Here is a 20,308-nt window from a genome sequence, read left to right on the forward strand (position 1 = left end):
AGCCCTGTCTTGTCTCTACTAAAAGTACAAAAAAATTAGCTGGGCGTGGTGGCGGGCGCCTGTAATCCGAGCTACTCGGGAGGCTGAGGCAGTAGAATCGCTTGAACCCAGGAGGCGGAGGTTGCCGTGAGTCGAGATCATGCCATTGCACTCCAGCCTGGGCGACAGGGTGAGACTCCTTCTCAAAACAAAACAAAACAAAACAAAAAAGCGGGGGAGGGCGAGGAAGAGAAGAAAAAAAAAATAGGAAGACCTGGGCGGTGATTTGCCAGGGCCAAGACGTGGCCACCAAAGCGCTCCAGGCCGACTCCGCAGAGCGCGGGCACGGTGGCTCAGGCGCCCTCCCCAGGGGCGGGGCGAGCGGGAGGGGTCACGTGACGCCCGGCCCGGAAGCGCTCGCGCAGGAGACCCCGGGTGACTGGGCCGGGTGCCGCTAACTGGACCGAGCGCCAGCGTCCGCGACATGGCCTGGACCAAGTACCAGCTGTTCCTGGCCGGGCTCATGCTCGTTACCGGCTCCATCAACACGCTCTCGGCAAAGTGAGTCTGGGCCCTGACGGGCACGCAGGCCCTGGCGACCCCCGCGCTCGTTCTACGCCTTCCCCCTTCTCGGCCCTGCCCTCCCGGCTTCTCCGGCTTTCCCACTTGCTCCAGTCAGTTCGCGCGCTTTATGACCACCCAAGGGATGCGAGGCCCGGGGAAATGCGGAGCGGGGCTGCGCCCCGTGCAGGGGGATCCGCGCCCCGGCTTTGACTTGCTGTACAGCCTCCGCGCCGGTTTCCACATCTTTTAACAGGAGGGTTGGCCGATTCCTTTCCGCGGCCCTTCCAGTGCCGGCGTCCAAGCCTGAGCACCTCCCTCCATAAGCTGGGAGAGACCCCAGGACTTGTACACACGAGCTGCGGTAGTGGCTGTGCAGGCCGAGTGACCCAGTGAGCGTGGAGGCCTCAAGCGGCAGACAGGGAGGTACCCCACGGCCCCGCAAGGATGAGGGGTTAGAGCTGCGCCTTGAGGCTTAGGTGGGATTTCGGAATGTGGCTGAGACTTTAAGCCAAGGAAAGTCTACGGAAAGGCCAGATCAAAGTCGGCTGTAACCAGCATCAAATGCCCAGGCTAGATTTTCTCCCATAATCAGAAAAGTGCTTTTGAGCTGGGGAATGACATGTTGAAAGTGATATGATTCACTCGATGACATGAAGAGTCATTTGGTGCAGGAAAAACCACTCCAACGCTGCTGCATAGCAGATGAGGGGAACCAGGAGGTGGCAGTGAGAAGAGAAAGGAAGGGACAACTGGTGGGAGAGACCAGGTGCTGAATGCCACAGGCCTGAACCACATGAGCAAGAAACAGATCACTCCAGGGTTTCTGCCTGGGAGAAGAGAAGTGCCATTAACTCAGACAGAGAGGGCAAGTGGCAGTTCAGCTCTGATGTATGGGGGTGAGACAGGGGGACAGTTCCCAGGAGGTTAGGGACTGAGGACCCAGGGCAGTCATGAGACTGAGGGACAGGGCCTAGCCTCCCCTCTGTTGTGGGCAGGATGGCAGTTCTTTGTCTCTCTCTGTCTCCATCTCAGGGCAGGGCATTCCTGCCCCTCCTTTTCTTGTTGCCCAGGCTGGAGTGCAATGGTACCATCTCAGCTCACTGCAACCTCCGCTTTCTGGGTTCAAGCGATTCTCCTGCCTTAGCCTCCTGAGTAGCTGAGATTACAGGCATGTACCACCATGTCTGGCTAATTTTGTAGTTTTAGTAGAGACTGGGTTTATCCATGTTGGTCAGGCTGGTCTTGAACTCCCGACCCAGGTGATTTGCCGCCTCAGCCTCCCAAAGTGCTGGGATTACAGGTATGAGCCACCGTGCCCAGCCCCTCCTTTTCACCATAAGAGCTGCAGTCCCCAGTGGCCTTTGTCTGAAATGATACCAAGGTACATGGAGAACAGTGGACAGTGGCCCTCTCCAAGTTAGACCTCATGTCCACCTGGGCCCTGTCAGGCTCCAGAGCGAGGTGGGATTGGTGTGGTGTGGAAAAGCTCTCATCAGGATCTTTTCCACTCTGAAAGTGGTGTTCCGGGTCCCCTGGGTTTTCTTGGCTTCACACTTGAGAAACTGTCAGCCTTTTAAAGGGAAATGGCCATTTCTTACTCATTTTTGAGGCATTTATACCTTGTAAACTCCATCAGTGGTATGAAAAGTGCCTCATCAGGCATGTATAAGGTACCTACGGTGTGTGAGAGAAGGGGACAGAAGTGACCAAGAGGTGATCCCTACCTTTGAGATGCTTGGAATCTGAGGTGGAGGAGACACACATGTACCCACACAGCAGTCACAGTGTTCTCCCTTCCCCAAACGGTGGGCACAGTCACTGGAGCCCTGGGTGGGCCCCACCTGTTCCTCTGGTTCACCTCTGGCCAGCTGTGCCTTGTGGAGAACTGCTGGCTTCCAGGCCCTGCATCCTCCTGGGGGTCATTCCTCATGCTGAGTCCTTAGCTGTTCAGAGGCCCCAGCCTGAGGGTTCCCATCTCAGGATCTGAACGCAGCAAAGCAAGTCTTCTGTTCTGTCATGCCAGCCAAGGCCTCTGTGAAGTGCTTAGAGAGTGGCTGTAAGTCCACCAGGGCTGTTGCCCCTAAGGAGAATCCAGATTGCCAGTTACTGCTGGGGTAAACTGTGCTGACTCACCTCCTTCCTTAGAAAACTCCAAACCAGTTAGGTAGGAAACTTACAGATCCTCAGTCCCAGAAGGCGTCGCCCTTAGAGGCTGCCTGAGAGTCAGGAAAAGGGCTCCCAGGTGACAGACCCAACTTTTGGTCCTGTCCCCTGCCTGACAGCTGGTGTGGGGCCTCTCAGGATCCTCCCACCGCAAGATGGGCCCCCAAATTGGACCCTAAAGAGTGTTCTAAGGTCAAACCACGAGGAGGATACTCTTAGGGAGAAAGAGCATGTGGGAGCAGCTGTGTACACCCCCATGTGAAGTATGGATTTGAAATCACATTTCTGGCCGGGCACAGTGGCTTACGCCTGTCACCCAGCACTTTGGGAGGCAGAAGCGGGTGGATCACTTGAGGTCAGGAGTTTGACATCAGCCTGACCAAAATGGTGAAACCCTATCTCTACTAAAAATACAAAAATTAGCTGGACATGGTAGTGTGACCTGTAGTCCCAGCTACTTGGGAGGCTGAGAAAGGAGAATTGCTTGAACCTGGGAGGCGGAAGTTGCAATGAGCCAAGATTGCACCACTGCACTCCAGACTGGGTGACAGAGTGAGACTCAGTCTCAAAAAAAAAAAAAAAAAAAAAAAGGAAATCACATTGTTGACCCACGGTTTCCAGCAGGCACAGACAGACAAGCATGTACTGACAACTAGCAGAAGCATCTCATGCACAAAGAGCACCTCGCATGCCCCAGGCCCTCTCTGCCCTTTCATGTGTGAACTCAGGGAATTCTCATAACCGCCCTATCAGACAGAGCTAGGGGCTGATATTCCTGTATAAGGAAACTGAGGTAGGAAATGATTAAATTCCTTGCCCAAGTTCAACTTAGCTACTAAGTGGCAGAGTTTATAGTTGAGCCAGCATGGTCTGGCTCTAGCATCCATGCTCTTAACCACCACTGGAGGGTGTGGCTGGGGACTTCTCCGGTCATTTTGGGGGCATTTAGAGTTGTTAAAAGCAGATAAATCATCCAGTCTAATCCCCACAATTTACAAAGGAGGCCCCAGGAGAAGTTTCTTTCTGTGATTCAACCGTTTGGTGTCTGAATGAAGACTGGAACCCAGGCCTCAGGACTTTAAGTCCTGTTCTTTTATGACTGTGATACCCCAAAGTCCCTCCTTCCTGAGGGTTTCCTCCCACAGCTCCCCAGGACAGGACAGACAAGCCTTTGCTTGTGGAAGTTGTAAACCTGTAAGTGGCATCTGCCCTCCCAGCCTTTGATGTGTCCTCTCTCCAGGACTGGGTGTCAAGCCTCTCAGCCAGCCTGGAGACCCTGCTGTCACCGGCCTACTTGTCCTCCTGCTGGAGCCCAGGCCACTCAAGGTTCAGACTGACAGCCTATGGTTGTCTCTGGCAGTTTCTTGGCCTGTGACAAGAGCATGATGTTTCCCTTCCCAGGTTCTTGGGAGGATGAAAGGCAGTGGATGAGGAAGCACATCTGAGCACGTGCTGCCTGCTGTGCTGGGGCCGCAGGTCAACTTTCCTCTCTGCACGCTCAGCAGGCTTTGGGAGACTGCCACCAGCCATGCTGGCCCTGTGACCCCATCCCTGGGTCCTGGCAGGGGGCCCCTCCCTGTGAAGTGGCTTCTTCTTTCCCTGGCTGTTTTCTCAAAACCTCCTCACTAGCACCTTCTGTCAGTCAACTTCTTTAGGCCAAGCCACTTCTGTCTGCCTGAGCCGGTGCCCATCCTCAGGTACTCATTTCAGAGCCCCAGTCTACTGAATCCAACTGAGGTTCTACATATGAAGAACCAGGGTAAACTGAGCACTGTGGCTCCAGCCTGTAATCCCAGCACTTTGGGAGGCCGAGGTGGGATGATCATTTGAGCCCGGGAGTTCAAGATCAGCCTGGACAACATAGGGAGACCTCGTTCTCTACAAATAATAGTAATTAATTAATTAATAGAGCCAGGGTCTAGTAGATGCCCACTAAGTAAAGCTCAGCTCCCCTCCTAAGTTCTGCAGGCTGTAGGGCCCTCCCAGCCAGGCAGGGATATGAGCCTGACTTCCCTTCATGCCCAGGCCAGGGACCCTGCCAAGGAAGTGGCAGGAAGCCTGGAAACCACTAGGCCTCTACTAGAGAAGAGGCATTAGCTCTTCTTCTGTGTCCTTTCTGTGCCAGCTCCAATGTTTGCCCTTGGCAGCTGCCCCCACCACCCTTTGGTTCCATGAACTGGCATGGGATAATTGCTTCAAAGGGGTTGTTGGGCCAGCTTGAGGAAGTCTTAACTCAGGAGGACAGTGTAGTAGGGTGGGAAGTGCATAAGGCTTGGGAGCTGGGGAATAGATGAGCCACTGGGCCTCTCTGAGCCTCAGTTTCCTCATCTGTAAAATGGACTTGGTGATCCCTGCCCTACCTTCTTCCCGGACACTGAAGATCTACTGAGGAAGGTTTCCTTTTTTTCTTTTCTTTTCTTTTTTTTTTTCTTTTTTTGAGACAGAGTCTTGCTCTGTCGGCCAGGCTGGAGTGCAGTGGTGTGATCTCAGCTCACTGCAGGCTCCGCCTCCCGGGTGCACGCATTCTCATGCCTCAGCCTCCCAAGTAACTGGGACTACAGGTGCCCACCACTATGCCTGGATAATTTTTTTGTATTTTTTTAGTAGAGACAGGGTTTCACTGTGTTAGCCAGGATGGTCTCGATCTCATGACCTCGCCCATCTCGGCCTCCCAAAGTGCTGGGATTACAGGCGTGAGCCACTGCACCCAGCCTTTTCTTTTTTTTTAAAGACACAGTCTCTCTCTGTTGCCCAGGCTGGAGTGTAGTGGTGCCATCTCAGCTTACTGCAGCCTTGAGCCATCCTCCCACCTCAGCCTCCCAAGTCAACGGGACCACAGACACCTGCCACCATGCCCACCTAATTTTTGTATTTTTTGTAGAGACAGCATCTTGCCATGTTTCCCAGGCTGGTCTCAAACTCCTGGGCTCAAGCAATCCACCTGCCTCAGCCTCCCACAGTGTTGGGATTACAGGCATGCACCACCACACCCAGCATGAGAAAAGTTTCTAGTCCATAGAGATGAGAGGGCTCATCATTGTCACCTCAGGAGCCAGGGCCACCTGCTGTGGCACCCCAGAGAGTAGAGAAGCCTTGGCCCTTCTGTAGGTCCCAGGCAGGAGAAAGAAGGGGACTCACTGGGCTTGACAAGCTGGGGACACAAGAGGAAGTGGCAGAGATTCTGTGGGAATGGCCACAGCTAATCTGCCCAAGCCAGCCCCGTTGCCACTTCCTCGGTCTGTGTTCTCCACCCCCGCTCATGTGGACGTGCACACCTCCCAGAATGCTGAGCTTTGAGTTTGGGCCTGGCCAAACTAGGGAGTGACTCACCACCCAGCACGAAGAGCCCACTCCCCAGCCTGCCTGCCGAAAGGAGGGCCTCAGCTTGTTCCCACGAGGGCCCTTCGGGCCTCCTGCCCCGGAGGTCATCTCCCCTAGAATGCAGTGTCTGCGGAGAAGACAGGCCTATCTGCTGGGCTGCCCCTCTCCTCCCACCAGCTAGGGGAGCAGGAACTCAGAGGAGAGCTTCAGAGCATCAGGGAGGGGGCGCATAACTGCCTGCTGAGCTTCCAGGGTACTGGCCCTGTCTCAATACCTGAGGAGCTGTGGGCCCCTGGAGCCCTCTCTGGCGCCTGGGTTCCTGTCTGTCAAATAAGGAGTTCCGTTCAGCTGATGGCTGAGTTTCTTTTGTTTCAGCATTGTGGCTCTGTGAACTGCAGGGACAATGGCCTGAGGCCCCTCCAGCCACCTCTGCCTCAGCCAGCAGGACAGGTTCCAGATGTTTTTCCAGTAGCTTTCAGGCTGAAGCACAGCTGGGGCCACACTGACCCCAACAAGGGGGAGATGGCTTCTGTTCAATGAAGGGAAAGGAGAAGGGGCAGAAAATGAGTTTTGCTGAATACCTGCCATGTGCCAGGTCATGTATATACCCTTATATCATGTATTGCTTCTGACAGTTTGTCAGTGTTGGTAGATTATCCCTGTAACTTGTCCAGCCTGTGGGACTTAAAACTCTGGGTTTTCTCTGTATTCTGCCTTTTCTGAGCATAAATTCAAGCAAGGTTTGACCCTGGATCTGCCTTAAGCCTCAGAGTCCCCATCTAAAATGAGGATCCTTGTTGTAAGGCTTAATGGAGTGTCCTATGAATTGTGCATTTAAGGAAACATGAGCTGGGCGCAGTGGCTCACACCTGTAATCCCAGCACTTTGGGAGGCTGAGGCAGGTAGATCTCTTGAGGCCAGGAGTTCGAGACCATCCTGGGCAACATAACAAGGCCGTCTTTACAGAAAATACAAAAATTAGCCGAGCATGGTGGCCCATGCCTGTAGTGCCAGCTACTCAGGAGGCTGAGGTGGGAGGATCACTTGAGCCTTGGGAGGCTGAGGCTGTAGTGAGCCGTGACCCTGTCTGAAAAAACAAAACAAAAAGACAAACGTTGTTGGCCGGACGCAGTGGCTCATACCTGTAATCCCATCACTTTGGGAGATCGATGTGGGTGGATCACTTGAGGTCAGGAGTTCGAGACCAACCTGGCCAACATGGTGAAACTCCATCTCTACAAAAAATATAAAAATTAGCTGGGCATGGTAGTGGGTACCCAGAATCCCAGCTACTTGGGAGGCTAAGGCAGGAGAATCACTTGAACCTGGAAAGCAGAGGTTGCAGTGAGCCAAGATCATGTTGCTGCACTCCAGCCTGGGTGACAGAGGGAGGCTCCGTTTCAAAAAAAAAACAGAACAAAAACAAAAGACAACAAAAAACAAACATTGTGAAGGACTGACAGCAAAGTGCTGTCCACCTTAGGGGTCACTGCTGTCATCCCCAGGCACACTGGGGCTGGATTTTTGTTCTAGCCTGTGAGGCTGGGGTCTTTCTGATTCTGGACCTTGAGTCGAAGCCTGTCTCCAGTCCAGGATGAGAAGCCTGGTTTTCTGCCCCAAGGTACCTGCAGGCCTGAGCATCTCAGGCTGGGCAAGGCATCCCGTGCTGCTGACACCCAATCCCTTGGGCTGTCAGCCTGCCCCAGGCCCTCAGATACAAAGAGATTCCGTTTCCCCAGCCGGGAGCGCTGCCAGCCAGGCCTGTCTAGGCAGAGCTACCTGTGGAGAAAGCAAAGACAACCCTTGTGGGAGGTGGGGAGCTCAGCACCAGCCCTACAGTCAGTTCCCCAAAAAGCGCCCCAACTTTGGGGAAGGATAGGCCCCAAGGGGTTTCCCCTGTGGACCAGCTCGTTCTACCAGCAGGGGCCCCTCAGACTCAGGTGGGAAATAGGACTTGTAGAAACGTGGCCTCTGCACTGCAGTACCTGGCCTGTTTGCTGGGAGGGATCTGAAGTCTCATTCATTCTACAAAAAATGTTGAGCTTCCGTAGAGTAACGTGCCAGGAGCAGAGGATTGAGAGACGTGGAAGCAGCTGGGTGCTGAGCTCTCTCAGATGACAGTAAATGAGGAACCAGAATGTGCTGGGTGTGTGAGTTGTCATTACTATAAGTGACTCAGGCAGTAGCCCAGCATGAGTTCTGGGTGGTGACCCCACTGCCAGATCAGGGAGGACTTCTTGAGCCTACCAGTCTGTGGTCTGGGTGTGGAATCAGGATGAGGAAGCAACTTCCATACCTGCCCCCTGTGGACAAAAATAATAATAAAATAAATAATAATAATAATAATAATAATAATCCTTGCCTGAAGCTTCTGGTCGACCTTCATGGACCTGGCAATAGCTCCCTTGTCCTTCTTAGAGGAGCCTTGGCTCCTGGCCTGGGGATTCCCATCTCTCTGACTTCACTTGCTCTGGGCAGTTGGCTCTGTGCCCTTGGTAAGGCTTGACCTCTTCTCTCTTCCTTGCTTTGCCTCTGTTTCACTCAGTTGCCTCATGCAAGCCTTCTCAGGCGGCTCTTTCTGCAAAAGCAAGACTGGATTCGAGAGCAGCCCTGATGGGTCTGTGGCCTTTACCCATGTTCCATGTGCTGTCCTGGCCAGGGATCCAAGAGCCAACAGCAAATCAGGCAGAAATTAGGCACCATGGGTACAGTGGCTCATGCCTATAAATGATTTGTACAGACCAGCCTGGGCAACATAGTGAGACCCTCTCTCTAAAAAAAAAAAAGAGAAAGAAATGAGACTTCAGCCCATGAGGTCAGATGTTTTCCTGACCCGGGGTGGAGGCTTCCCCTGCTCCCAAACTCCCTATTTTCTTTGCCCCACTGGTACTGGGACTGGTTACAGCCTGGTCCCCAAGCCTTGCCAGGCTCCCGGTTTCTCTCTGCCTTCTAACCAGTTCTGTCCGAACTTCTCCCTTCAACTCTCCTTTGCCCCTGCCATTCCTAAGAACCACAAGCAGTCTTAATTACCCCTCTTTCTCCACATCTTCAGGAGCTGGTGGGGTCTCTCACTGTGGAATAGGTTTGCCATAGCCCTGTTTTCTTCCTCAAACTCAGAGGCATATAGAAAAGCCAAAGCTGCACAGGGACTTTGTCAAACTTAGACCCTAACTGCGGCACAACCAGTGGCACGTGCTCTGGGGCACTGCGGGGGAGGTACAGGAACCAGAGGACTCCCCTGCCCTTTGGGAGCTGAGGCTCGCTACAGAGATGAGCCAATGGCAGTGCAGGGCTGTGCACTGCAATCTGACTACCCTGGAAAGACATTTCAAGGAAAGACATTTAATAAAAAGAAGCCCTGAGTCTTGCACTTTAGAGACATCCACTGCCTATGCAGGGTATGCTGCAGTAGGAGCAGGTCAGTGGCCCACAGGAAACGGCTCTGGGTCTGTGTTGACTTGAGTCAGCACATGATGTGACTGATGCATTTGGAGCTGTGTCAACGAACCCAGGGTGTCAACACGAGGGAGGGGAACGCCTTGCTAGCCTCAGTCTGGGCCAGATCACATGCTCTTGGCTCTGGGCCTGGGTACACCAGAGTACTTCCAGAAGTCAGTGACCAGGGGTGAAAGGTTAGGAGAGGCTGGAGCTGTTTAGCCAGGAGATGAGAAGATTCAGAAGAAGGTCAATAAGTCCCCAGATACCTAAAGGGCTTTCAATGAAGATTAGACAAGACTCCACAGACCTAACCAAGCCCAGCAAAGATGAAATTCAAGACAGACTTTTCACGCACAGATGGCAGACAGTTCAGAGTGATTGGTGGTTAAGCTGCCCAAAGCACTATGCCACAAAGGATTCTGGGCTTGTGTCTAGGCTCATTGGGGAAGTATGTCATAATCAGTCATCACCATCTGCCGGGTGCTGGCTGGGAGGTCACACCAGGAGTGTGATGTCTTTGCCACCTGCTTAAAAGTCAGCATTAGAAAGATCTTCCAAACCATTCAGGCTCTTTGAAGGTGAGCAGGTGGTCTGTATTAGGTGGTCATTTCCCAGGGCCTACATACTCGTGTAGACCAGAGGTTCTTGATATTTTTCATGCCATGGGACTCTTTGACAGTCTGGCACAGCCTATGGACCTCCTCTTATAGTAATGTTTTAAAACGTGTAAATAAAAAGACCAAGGATTGGACCGGGCGCGATGGCTCATGCCTGTAATCCCAGCACTTTGGGAGGCCAAGGAGAGCAGATCACGAGGTCAGAAGATCGAGACCATCCTGGCTAACATGGCAAAACAGTCTCTACTAAAAATAAAAAAATTTAAAAAATTAGCCAGGCGTGGTGGCGGGCGCCCTGTCGTCCCAGCTGCTTGGGAGGATGAGGCAGGAGAATGGCGTGAACCCGGGAGGTGGAGCTTGCAGTGAGCCAAGATCTTGCCACTGCACTCCAGCCTGGGCGACAGTGAGACTCCGTGAAAAAAAAAAAAAAAAAAAGACCAAGGATTACAAAAGAAGTCAATTAAATTGAAATACAGTTATCAAACACTTAAAAAAAGCAAATCTGTGATATAGTAATATATATAGATATGCTTTTTTTTCTTTTTTTTGAGACAAGATCTTGCTCCATCGTCCAGGCTGGAGTGCAGTAGTGCAATCTTGGCTCACTGCAGCCTCTGCCCCCCAGGTTCAAGTGAGTCTCATGCCTCAGCCTCCTGAGTAGCTGGGATTACAGGCTTGCACCACCATGCCCGGCTAATTTTTGTATTTTTAGTAGAGACGGGGTTTCACCATGTTGGCCAGGCTGGTCTCGAATGCCTGACCTCAAGTGATCCACCCACCTCAGCCTCCCAAAGTGCTGGGATTACAGGTGTGAGCCACTGCGCCCAGCTATATAGAAATGTTTTCTACTACATTAAATTATAAGTGGGTCTGACTACTGTAATTTTCATGAGTGGTGAGTGTAAATGATACCTCACGATATATACAATGACTATAATGTGATCACAAGAGTATCTGTGATTTCTATGGATTACAGAGGCACAGACACAGTAACTTGAGGAAATGCCAAGTTACAACTACTTGAGGTGAAGACTGGCCCCTTTGAGAGGGAGCGCCACTCTGGGGCCAAGTCACCCAGGTCTGGGCCTCTTGACATTGAGAGGTGTGAGCCTCTTCGCTAGCACCAGGGCACGATGCTGCCAAAGTCTGACCTTCCCTCTCTCTCCTACAGATGGGCAGACAATTTCGTGGCTGAGGGCTGCAGAGGGAGCAAGGAGCACAGCTTCCAGCATCCCTTCCTCCAGGTACCTGGCCGTGTCCCTCCTACCTCCTATCTCCTGGGCCTCAGACCAGGCGCCCCCACCATGAGGCCAGGGTGCTTCCTGACCTATGAGTGGAGACTTCTGCTCCCTGAAGAGCCATCCACTTCTCTCTCTCTCCCTCCCCAGAGCAGAATCCAAGGTCTAGAAGAGGGCAAAGAGCACCATCCTCTGCGAAAGTCCTGGCAAGTGGTCATGTCCTCACCACATCCAAGTTAGGACACGTGGAAAACATCAACCCTAGTGACAAGTCGGCTCTGTATCCACTGGGAGCCCAGACACCATTTGGGACAGGGCAGACAACATAAATGGAAGACACTATTTGTTGAACTGAGGATCAGGAGACTCAAATGTCAGCCCCAGCTCTACCTCTTTGTGGCCTTACATAAGTCTTTGAGCCTCTCTTGGGTCTAGGTTTCTCCACCTGCGATTTGACTAGGGGTTGGCCTAGATGGATGGTTTTCAGAAAGGGCTCTGCACAGCCTTAGGGTTCATCAGGATGTATGAGGGCTTTGGGGCAGACCTAGGAGGCTGTCTCTGCTCTCCATGTCAGCTCTGCATTTGTCTATGGTACATATTGGGGTTCTGGGTAAGCTCCTGTTTGACAGAAGTTTGTATTAAAAAAAAAATAGTTAAAGATGATCCCCAAGGTCCCTTCTAGCTCTGAAGTCCTCGGGTTTTCATCCCTGCAGGCAGTGGGCATGTTCCTGGGAGAATTCTCCTGCCTGGCTGCCTTCTACCTCCTCCGGTGCAGAGCCACAGGGCAATCAGACTCCAGTGTAGACCCCCAGCAGCCCTTCAACCCTCTTCTTTTCCTGCCCCCAGCGCTCTGTGACATGACAGGGACCAGCCTCATGTATGTGGGTGAGTAACCAGGCTAGGCTGAGAAGGGCTCAGGGGAGGCTGTGGCTGAAGGGGCTACTAGGGGAACAGTCCCATCCCACCCGCCTCCACTTCATCCCACCATTCCCCCAGACTTCACACGCTCAGGCATGCAGGCAGGACTGAGTGAGCACTTACTACGAGCTTGGCATGTCTCCATCCCTGAAGACCCCTTAGTAACAGATAACCTTCGCCTTGGGAAGCTAACTGTCATTCATTTCTCCTTTCCTAGCTCTGAACATGACCAGTGCCTCCAGCTTCCAGATGCTGCGGGGTGCAGTGATCATATTCACTGGCCTGTTCTCGGTGGCCTTCCTGGGCCGGAGGCTGGTGCTGAGCCAGTGGCTGGGCATCCTAGCCACCATTGCGGGGCTGGTGGTCGTGGGCCTGGCTGACCTCCTGAGCAAGCACGACAGTCAGCACAAGCTCAGTGAAGTGATCACAGGTGCGGCCAGAAGCAGGGACACGGGGCGGCCCTATCTTGCCCTGTCCTCTTTGGGAACCCAGCATAGACTCATACAAGCTCTGCCATGTGCCATATGCCAAGTCCTGGGTGAGGCGGGTAGCTCTGGAGGTGATGGATAGAATATAGGGAAGACTGCAAAGGGATGTGGCTCCACCAAGGATGAGTGGCAGGCCGGGCAGGGCGAGGGGCTGGCTTGTCCTTTGATATAGATGCAGATACACAAACTGCCGGATTTGGGAGTGGAAAGGAACGGGTGCTTACCAAGTGCCCAGCCTGGTGCTGAGCACTGTGTGTTCATCATCACAGTGACTCCCACAGGCCCTGAAGGGATGCATCACAGCCGATTTTACAATGAAGTGACTGTCCTGGGTCACTTAGGGTTGGGATCAGCCAAGAAATGTCTATCTCAAAGCCTGTTGCTTCTTGAAAGACCTGTGTCTTACCCTGTGGGGCAGCTCTTAGACACAGGCAGGCCTCTGGGGCCTCAGCCTGGCGCTGCTGGCCTGCCCCTTAGGGACCGGGGAATCAGGGACAGGCAGTAGTGACTGTGCCTGTGAACTATAGGGGGCCCTGCAGAGGTCAGGGGCTGGCATGTTGTGTCCCTGTAGCCATGCTGTCCTGGCCCCCAGCCCCAGTGCAGCCCTGTTCTCATCTGGGTCCCTTCTTCCCCACAGGGGACCTGTTGATCATCATGGCGCAGATCATCGTCGCCATCCAGATGGTGCTAGAGGAGAAGTTCGTCTACAAACACAATGTGCACCCACTGCGGGCAGTTGGCACTGAGGGTGTGTGTGGGCACAGGGGCCTGGAAGGAGTGGGGTGGAAGGGAGCATGGGGAGCTGAGCCAGGGTTCACTTGGGAGGGGGTGAACTTCCTGCCCCCCATTGCCTTCTAGATGTGTTTTGACAAATCTTCTGACACCTGCTGTGCCAGGAGCTAGAGGAGACCAAGGACAGAGATGAATGAGATGCAAGCCCTTCAGAGGAGGTGACCAGCAGGAAGAAAGGGCAGTCAGTGAATTCAAGCTTGGACTTGTGCTCAACTGATGTCTCATTGGCCATGCCTATCTGAGTCTCTCAGGACAGGGAGGGTGGCATTCAAGCTGCAAATTTCAACAGGCAGTAGTAGGAGCAACTCCAGAGCAAAGGCACGGGGGGCTGGACATGAATTTGAAAACTAGTGAGGAATAATTTGAGTGTAGCTGGGTGCGATGGCTCATGCCTGTAATCCCAGCACTTTGGGAGGCCAAAGTGGGCGGATCACCTGAGGTCAGGAGTTTGAAACCAGCCTGCCCAACATGGCAAAACCCCGTCTCTACAAAAAATACAAAAATTAGCTCAGTGCGGTGGCACATGTCTGTAGTCCCAGCTACTCAGGAGACTGAGACAGGAGAAATCGCTTAAACTGGGGGAGTGGAGGCTGCAGCAAGCCGAGATTGCGCCACTGCACCCAGCCTGGGCAACACAGTGAGACTCCCTCTCAAAAAATAATAATAATTTGAGTGCAGTATAGGTTTGATGTTGGGGAAATCATCAGGAATTAAGTAGGTCAGGGTCATGTCATTAGAGAACTTTACCATCAAGCAAGTAGATTTAGACTTTAAATGACAGGCAGGGAGGAATCACTGAAAGTTTTTGAGCAGGGAAGTAACTATCAAAATTATGAGATTAGCAAGATAGAGCTGTGCTTTCAAAGAATGGCCTGGGGGCTAGTGCCTGTTGGGGAGCAGCTCTTGTCTGGCCCCCAGTGAGCTGAGGGGCTTAGGCAGAATGTCAATCAGCTATGTCAACAAGCATGCAGTCTATTTCCACTCATTTCTGTTTTCTAGCAAGAACTTAATGAGGGAAGCAGTGCATGGACTTACCTTCTGGCGCAAACTCCTTGTCACAGACCAGTAACACACTGAACTAGAAAGCTGTGTTTTTCCAAACTTGTGAAAATAATGTAGTCAGTTGCAGCTAGCAGTTCTTTTTTTAAATGAATAGAATTTTTAAATATCAGAGCATTGTATACTGTAAGGGTAGTTATGTTTTTATGAGTGTGTGTGTGTATGTGTGTGTGTGTATCCATGAACCTGTGCACATGTGTACTGGGTCACAATATAAAATGTATTTCTTGCTCGTGATCCAGTCAAAAAAACCCTGAGTGAAAGTGGAGAAGGGACAGCTAGAACCCATCTAATAGGCACAAGCTCCCAATGAGAGGCTGAGGGATGTGAAAGGAGGGAGCCGGCATGAGGACCACTAGGAGGGAATGATCCAAGATCAGAGGAGGCCAAGCTGGTGGGCTGTGCTGGGGGTCTGGGGGCAGGTAGAGAGTGTAACTGTCTCCTCTACTCCCCAGGCCTCTTTGGTTTTGTGATCCTCTCCCTGCTGCTGGTGCCCATGTACTACATCCCTGCCGGCTCCTTCAGCGGAAACCCTCGTGGGACGCTGGAGGATGCACTGGATGCCTTCTGCCAGGTGGGCCGGCAGCCACTCATTGCTGTGGCACTGCTGGGTAACATCAGTAGCATTGCCTTCTTCAACTTCGCAGGCATCAGCGTCACCAAGGAACTGAGCGCTACCACTCGCATGGTGCTGGACAGCTTGCGCACTGTTGTCATCTGGGCACTGAGCCTGGCACTGGGCTGGGAGGCCTTCCATGCACTGCAGATCCTTGGCTTCCTCATACTCCTTATAGGCACTGCCCTCTACAATGGGCTGCACCGCCCGCTGCTGGGCCGCCTGTCCCGGGGCCGGCCCCTGGCAGAGGAGAGCGAGCAGGAGAGACTGCTGGGTGGCACCCGGACTCCCATCAATGATGCCAGCTGAGATTCCCTGGAGGCTTCTACTGCCACCGGGGTGCTCCTTCACCCTGAGACTGAGGCCACACAGGCTGGTGGGCCCCGCGTGCCTGTCCCCAAGGCCTTACCCTGTCACCTCCCTACAGAACCCCCAGGGCGGCTGCTGCCACAGAAGATAACAACACCCAAGTCCTCTTTTTCTCACTACCACCTGCAGGGTGATGTTACCTAGCCCCCACGAGCCTGAGTGCAGTGACAGACCCCAGCTCTCTGGACCCCTCCTACAGCACTAGAGCTAAATCATGAAGTTGAATTATAGGAATTTACCACCCTAGTGTATCTGAATCATAAACTAGATTATCATAGTTACCTAGTTTATGAGTCATAAGCTATATTTGATTCTCCAAAGAAGAAAAGTCGGTGAGCAAATTTAAACCAGAACTAAGCATTATATTTTCTTTCTTTTTTTTTTTTTTTTTGAGACAGAGTCTCACTCTGTCACCAAGGCTGGAGTGCAGTGGCATGATCTCGGCTCACTACAACTTCTGCCTCCCAGGTTCAAGTGATTCTCCTGCCGCAGACTCCCAAGTAGCTGGGATTACAGGTGCACACCACCACGCCTGGGTAATTTTTGTATTTTTGTGGAGACCATGTTGGCCAGGTTGGTCTGGAACTCCTGACCTGAGGTGATCCACCTGCCTCAGCCTCCCAAAGTGCTGGGATTACAGATGTGAGCCACCGCGCCTGGCCAGAACTAAGCATTATGTTTTCTAAAATTTCTAAGATCCTCCCTAAACCTGTCTGGAGACCTGGGTTTTAGCCCAGACTCTGCCTCAAACTCGCTGTAGCTCCCAGCACATTACCCAGTTGCTCTGGGCCTTGGTGTTACGCTCTGGGAAGTAGATGTTGATGCTGTGGACTTAGTGCCTTCTGGCCCCAGCATTCCATGGGCCTGTGATCGTCACCAACCTGAGAAAACAGTAATAGCCCATCCACTGGAAATACCCCTCTGCCCACAGCACCGCCCTCCTGTGCTGGTTATTTTTCTTCTTCTTTTTCTTCTTTTTGAGACGGAGTCTTGCTGTGTCACCGGTTGGAATACAGTGGCGCGATCTCAGCTCACTGCAACCTCCCCCTCCCAGGTTCAAGCAATTCCCCTACCTCAGCCTCCTGAGTAGCTGGGACTACAGGCACATGCCACCAGGCCTGGCTAATGTTTTGCATTTTTTAGGAGAGACGGGGTTTTGCCATGTTGGCCAGGATGGTCTCGATCTCCTGACCTCATGATCCACCTGCCTCAGCCTCCCATAGTGCTGGGATTACAGGCAGGAGCCACCACGCCCAGCGTTTTTTGTTTTTTTGTGTTTTTTTGTTTTTTTTTTTGTTTTTTTTTTTTAAGAGACAGGGTCCTGCTTTGTCACCCAGGCACAGCTTACTGCAGCCTTGAATTCCTGGGCTCAATCAGTCCTCCTGCCTTAGCCTCCCGAGTAGCTAAGACTAACAGGTGTGTACCACCATGCCTGGTTTATTGTTTTATTTTTTTGCAGAGATGGGTCTCACTGTGTTGCCCAGACTGATCTCAAACTCCTGGCCTCACGCGATCACCCCATCTCAGCTTCCCAAAGTGCTGGGGTTACAGGCCTGAGCCACCACACCTGGGCAACAGAGTGAGACCTGTCCTTGTTTTCCTGCCCTCACTCTCACCTCCGAGGCCTCCTCTGCCTGGGAGAGATTACAGGCGAATTCCAGGCAGCCCTTGTTAATTGTTTTTATGGATTCTTTACCTGCTAGTTTAAAGACAAGGAAACTGAGGCCCAAAGTTCTACGTTGTTTGGCAAATGGAGTCTCCTACCCTCAGGTCCAGCAGCCACATGATTCTGCAGCAGACTGCGACCTACAGCACATCTGGATTTCAGCCCCACCCCTGACAACCTGCCTGCCTAGAGAACCCTCAAGATGACAGAATCCCCAGGATTCCACCATTTAGAGTAATTCTGGTATCCTGGGCATTGCGTTAAGTTGCTTAACTTTCATTCTGTCTTACAACAGCCTTCAGAGGTGGGAACAGGTGAAGAAACCATGCCCCAGAGAAGGCTAAGTGAATTCCTCTTCATGGAGCCAGTATTCCAACCTAGGTTTGCCTGATACCAGACCTGTGGCCCCACCTCCCATGCGGGTCTCTGTGGGGTCTTTGGGTTGGATCTCCTAGAGCTGGGCTGGAAGCCTCATGTACTGTTGTCCTCTAGGTAACCACCCTGAAGAGAAGGGGTGGCATCAGGAACCACAGGGAACTGAGCAGCCTTTGTTCCAGTGCTGCTCCTTGGAACAGTTGATTGCAGACTCAAACCATTTTCCTGGGCAGCTCAGTCATAAAACACCAAATGCTTCCTTAAAATAGCCTCTGAGGGATGGGAGCTGTTGACAAGTGAAACCCTCAGGTTGTGTGGGATTCCAGCAGGTTATTACAGCTTGTCGGGGAAGGGAGGGTCCATTCCACCAGCTTTGAATCCCAGGGTCCGCTGAGCTTCTCTGTGCCACAGTGTATGTCCCTGGAAGAAGGAAATGGACAGTGAGGATGATGGAGAGACTACAGCTGCCTTGTCTAAAACCTGGGATCTTAAGAGCATTATTTTGGTTTTATTTTTTTAAAAAAGAAAAGGAAAATTGGCAATTGTATTAATCCATTCTTGCATTGCTATAAAGAAATACCTGAGACTGGGTAATTTAATTTATAAAGAAAAGAGGTTTAATTGACTCACAGTTCTGCAGGCTATCCAGGAAGCATAGCAGCATCTGCTTCTTGGGAGGCCTCAGGAAACTTACAGTTATAGGGGAAGGCAAAGGGGAAGCAGACACATTTTATGTGGCCGGAGTAGGAGCAAGGGGGCGCAGGAGGAGGTGCCACACACTTTAAACAACCAGATCTCACAAGAACACTTTCAAGAGGACAGTACCAAGAGGATGCTGTTAAACCATTCATAAGAAATTCACCCCCGTGATCCAGTCACCTACCACTAGGCCCCACCTCCAAGATTGGGGATTACATTTCAATATGAGATTTGAGTGGGGACACACATCCAAACTATATCAGCAGTATTGGATTTTTTTCATGAAAGAGAAGGGGCACAAGAGGGTGTCTGGAGCTAGCCTCTAGAATGTTCGTATGGAAAAGCTCTCCAGTGTTTGAAAAGCATACCAATTGCCTAGTCTTCCATTCGTTGTTCAAATGAAGAAACCCAAAAAGCAGAAAGAACTTCCTAAGGGTCACACAGCCAGTTACAGGCAAAAGCCAGACGTCCTGGTTCTCAGTCCTTGCCTGTCCCGTTCTGCCACAGATACTGCAGCCAGAGGCCAGGCATGGTGGCTCACGCCTGTAATCCCAGAACTTTGGGAGGCCGAGGTGGGTGGGTCACCTGAGGTCAGAAATTCGAGACCACCCTGGCCAGCATGGTGAAACCCCGTCTCTACTAAACACATAAAAATTAGCCAGGCATGGTAGCACAAGCCTGTAATCTCAGCTACTCGGGAGGCTGAGGCAGGAGAATCGCTTGAACCCGGGAGGCGGAGTTTGCAGTGAACCAAGATCGTGCCACTGCCCTCCAGCCTGGGCAACAGAGTGAGACTCAGTCTCAAAAAAAAAAAAAAAAAAGAAAAGCATAAAGATATAAAGAAAAAATGTTTTTGTATACTTGCACAGTGTGTGTTTTAAGCTAAGTGTTATTAGAAAAGAGTCAAATTTTAAAGTTAAAAAGTTTATAAAGTTAAAATGTTACATTAAGCTAAGGGTAATTTATTATTGAAGAAGGAAAATTTTTCTTTTTAGAGACAGAGTCTTGCTCTGTTGCTCTCACTGGAGTGCAGTGGTATAATCCTGTCTCACTGTAGCCTTAAGCTCCTGGGCTCAAGTGATCCTCCTGCCTCAGCCTCCCAAGTAGCTGGCACTACAGGCATGCACCACTGTGCCCAGCTATTTTTTTTTTTTTTTCCTGTGGAGATGGGGTCTCACCATGTTGCCCAGACTGATCTCTAACTACCGGGCTCAAACAATGCTCCTGCCTTGGCCTTCCAAAGTGTTAGGATTACAGGGGTGAGCCAGTGCACCCAGCCCATTTTTTATACTGTTTTTTACTATACCTTTTCTAGGTTAGGTATGTTTAGATACACAAATACCATTGCGTTACAGTTGCCTACAGTATTCAGTACAGGAACATGCTGCACAGGTTTGTAGCCTAGAAGCAATAGGCTATACCATATAGCCAAGGTGTGAGTACACTATACCATCTAGGTTTATGTAAGTATACTTTATGACTGCACAATGACAAAGTCGTCTAACAACACATTTCTCAGAGCATATCCCCATTGTTAAGCATGGGAACTATATAATGCCTTTATTATAGATACATGACTGTATAATAAGGGCTATATGATAAGCCAGAGTTACCAGGGCACTTGGGAAACTTATTTTTTTTATTTTTCAGAGACACAGTCTCGCTCTGTTGCCCAGGCTAGGATGCAATGGCATGATCTTGGCTCCCTGCAACCTCCTCCTCCTGGGTTCAAGCGATTCTCCTGCTACAGCCTCCCGAGTAGCTGGGTCTACAGGCACACACCACCATGCCTGGCTAATTTTTGTATTTTTAGTAGAGATAGGATCTCACCATGTTGGCCAGACTGGTCTCTGACCTCAACTCCTGACCACAAGTGATCCACCTACTTCAGCCTCCCAAAGTGCTGGGATAATAGACCTGAGCCACTGCACCCAGCCTACAAAATGTTTTTTTAAAAAATTAGCCAAGCGTGATGGTGCATTCCTATTAGTCCCAGCTACTCAGGA

General features: G+C 51.6%; 1 protein-coding gene across 3 annotated transcripts; it reads left to right on the plus strand.

The window, feature by feature from the left end:
- Nucleotides 1-371: 371 nt before the first annotated feature.
- On the plus strand, nt 372-15,847 carry SLC35F6 (solute carrier family 35 member F6). Of its 3 annotated transcripts, XM_073022867.1 has the most exons (7): nt 515-540; nt 11,254-11,326; nt 11,471-11,530; nt 12,038-12,205; nt 12,456-12,668; nt 13,364-13,474; nt 15,033-15,847. In XM_073022867.1, coding segments are annotated over exons 3-7 (963 nt in total). In that variant the 5' UTR covers nt 515-540; nt 11,254-11,326; nt 11,471-11,529; the 3' UTR covers nt 15,503-15,847. The 3 variants fall into 3 exon arrangements, with proteins under 3 accessions (XP_007969389.1, XP_007969391.1, XP_072878968.1); XM_007971198.3 differs by lacking the exon at nt 11,471-11,530 and having other exon boundaries at nt 372-540; nt 12,034-12,205; XM_007971200.3 differs by lacking the exons at nt 11,254-11,326; nt 11,471-11,530 and having other exon boundaries at nt 429-540; nt 12,034-12,205.
- The last annotated feature ends 4,461 nt before the right edge of the window (nt 15,848-20,308 follow it).

The sequence above is a fragment of the Chlorocebus sabaeus genome, chromosome 14, assembly GCF_047675955.1.
Source record: "Chlorocebus sabaeus isolate Y175 chromosome 14, mChlSab1.0.hap1, whole genome shotgun sequence".
Lineage (NCBI taxonomy): Eukaryota > Metazoa > Chordata > Mammalia > Primates > Cercopithecidae > Chlorocebus > Chlorocebus sabaeus.

Excerpts from the sequence above, each read along its gene's own strand:
- SLC35F6 (XM_007971198.3), top strand. The coding sequence starts at position 464 with ATGGCCTGGACCAAGTACCAGCTGTTCCTGGCCGGGCTCATGCTCGTT. Across the intron at positions 11,327-12,033 it reads TCCAGCATCCCTTCCTCCAG|GCAGTGGGCATGTTCCTGGG; the intron begins GTACCTGGCCGT and ends TCATCCCTGCAG. Across the intron at positions 12,206-12,455 it reads GACCAGCCTCATGTATGTGG|CTCTGAACATGACCAGTGCC; the intron begins GTGAGTAACCAG and ends CTCCTTTCCTAG.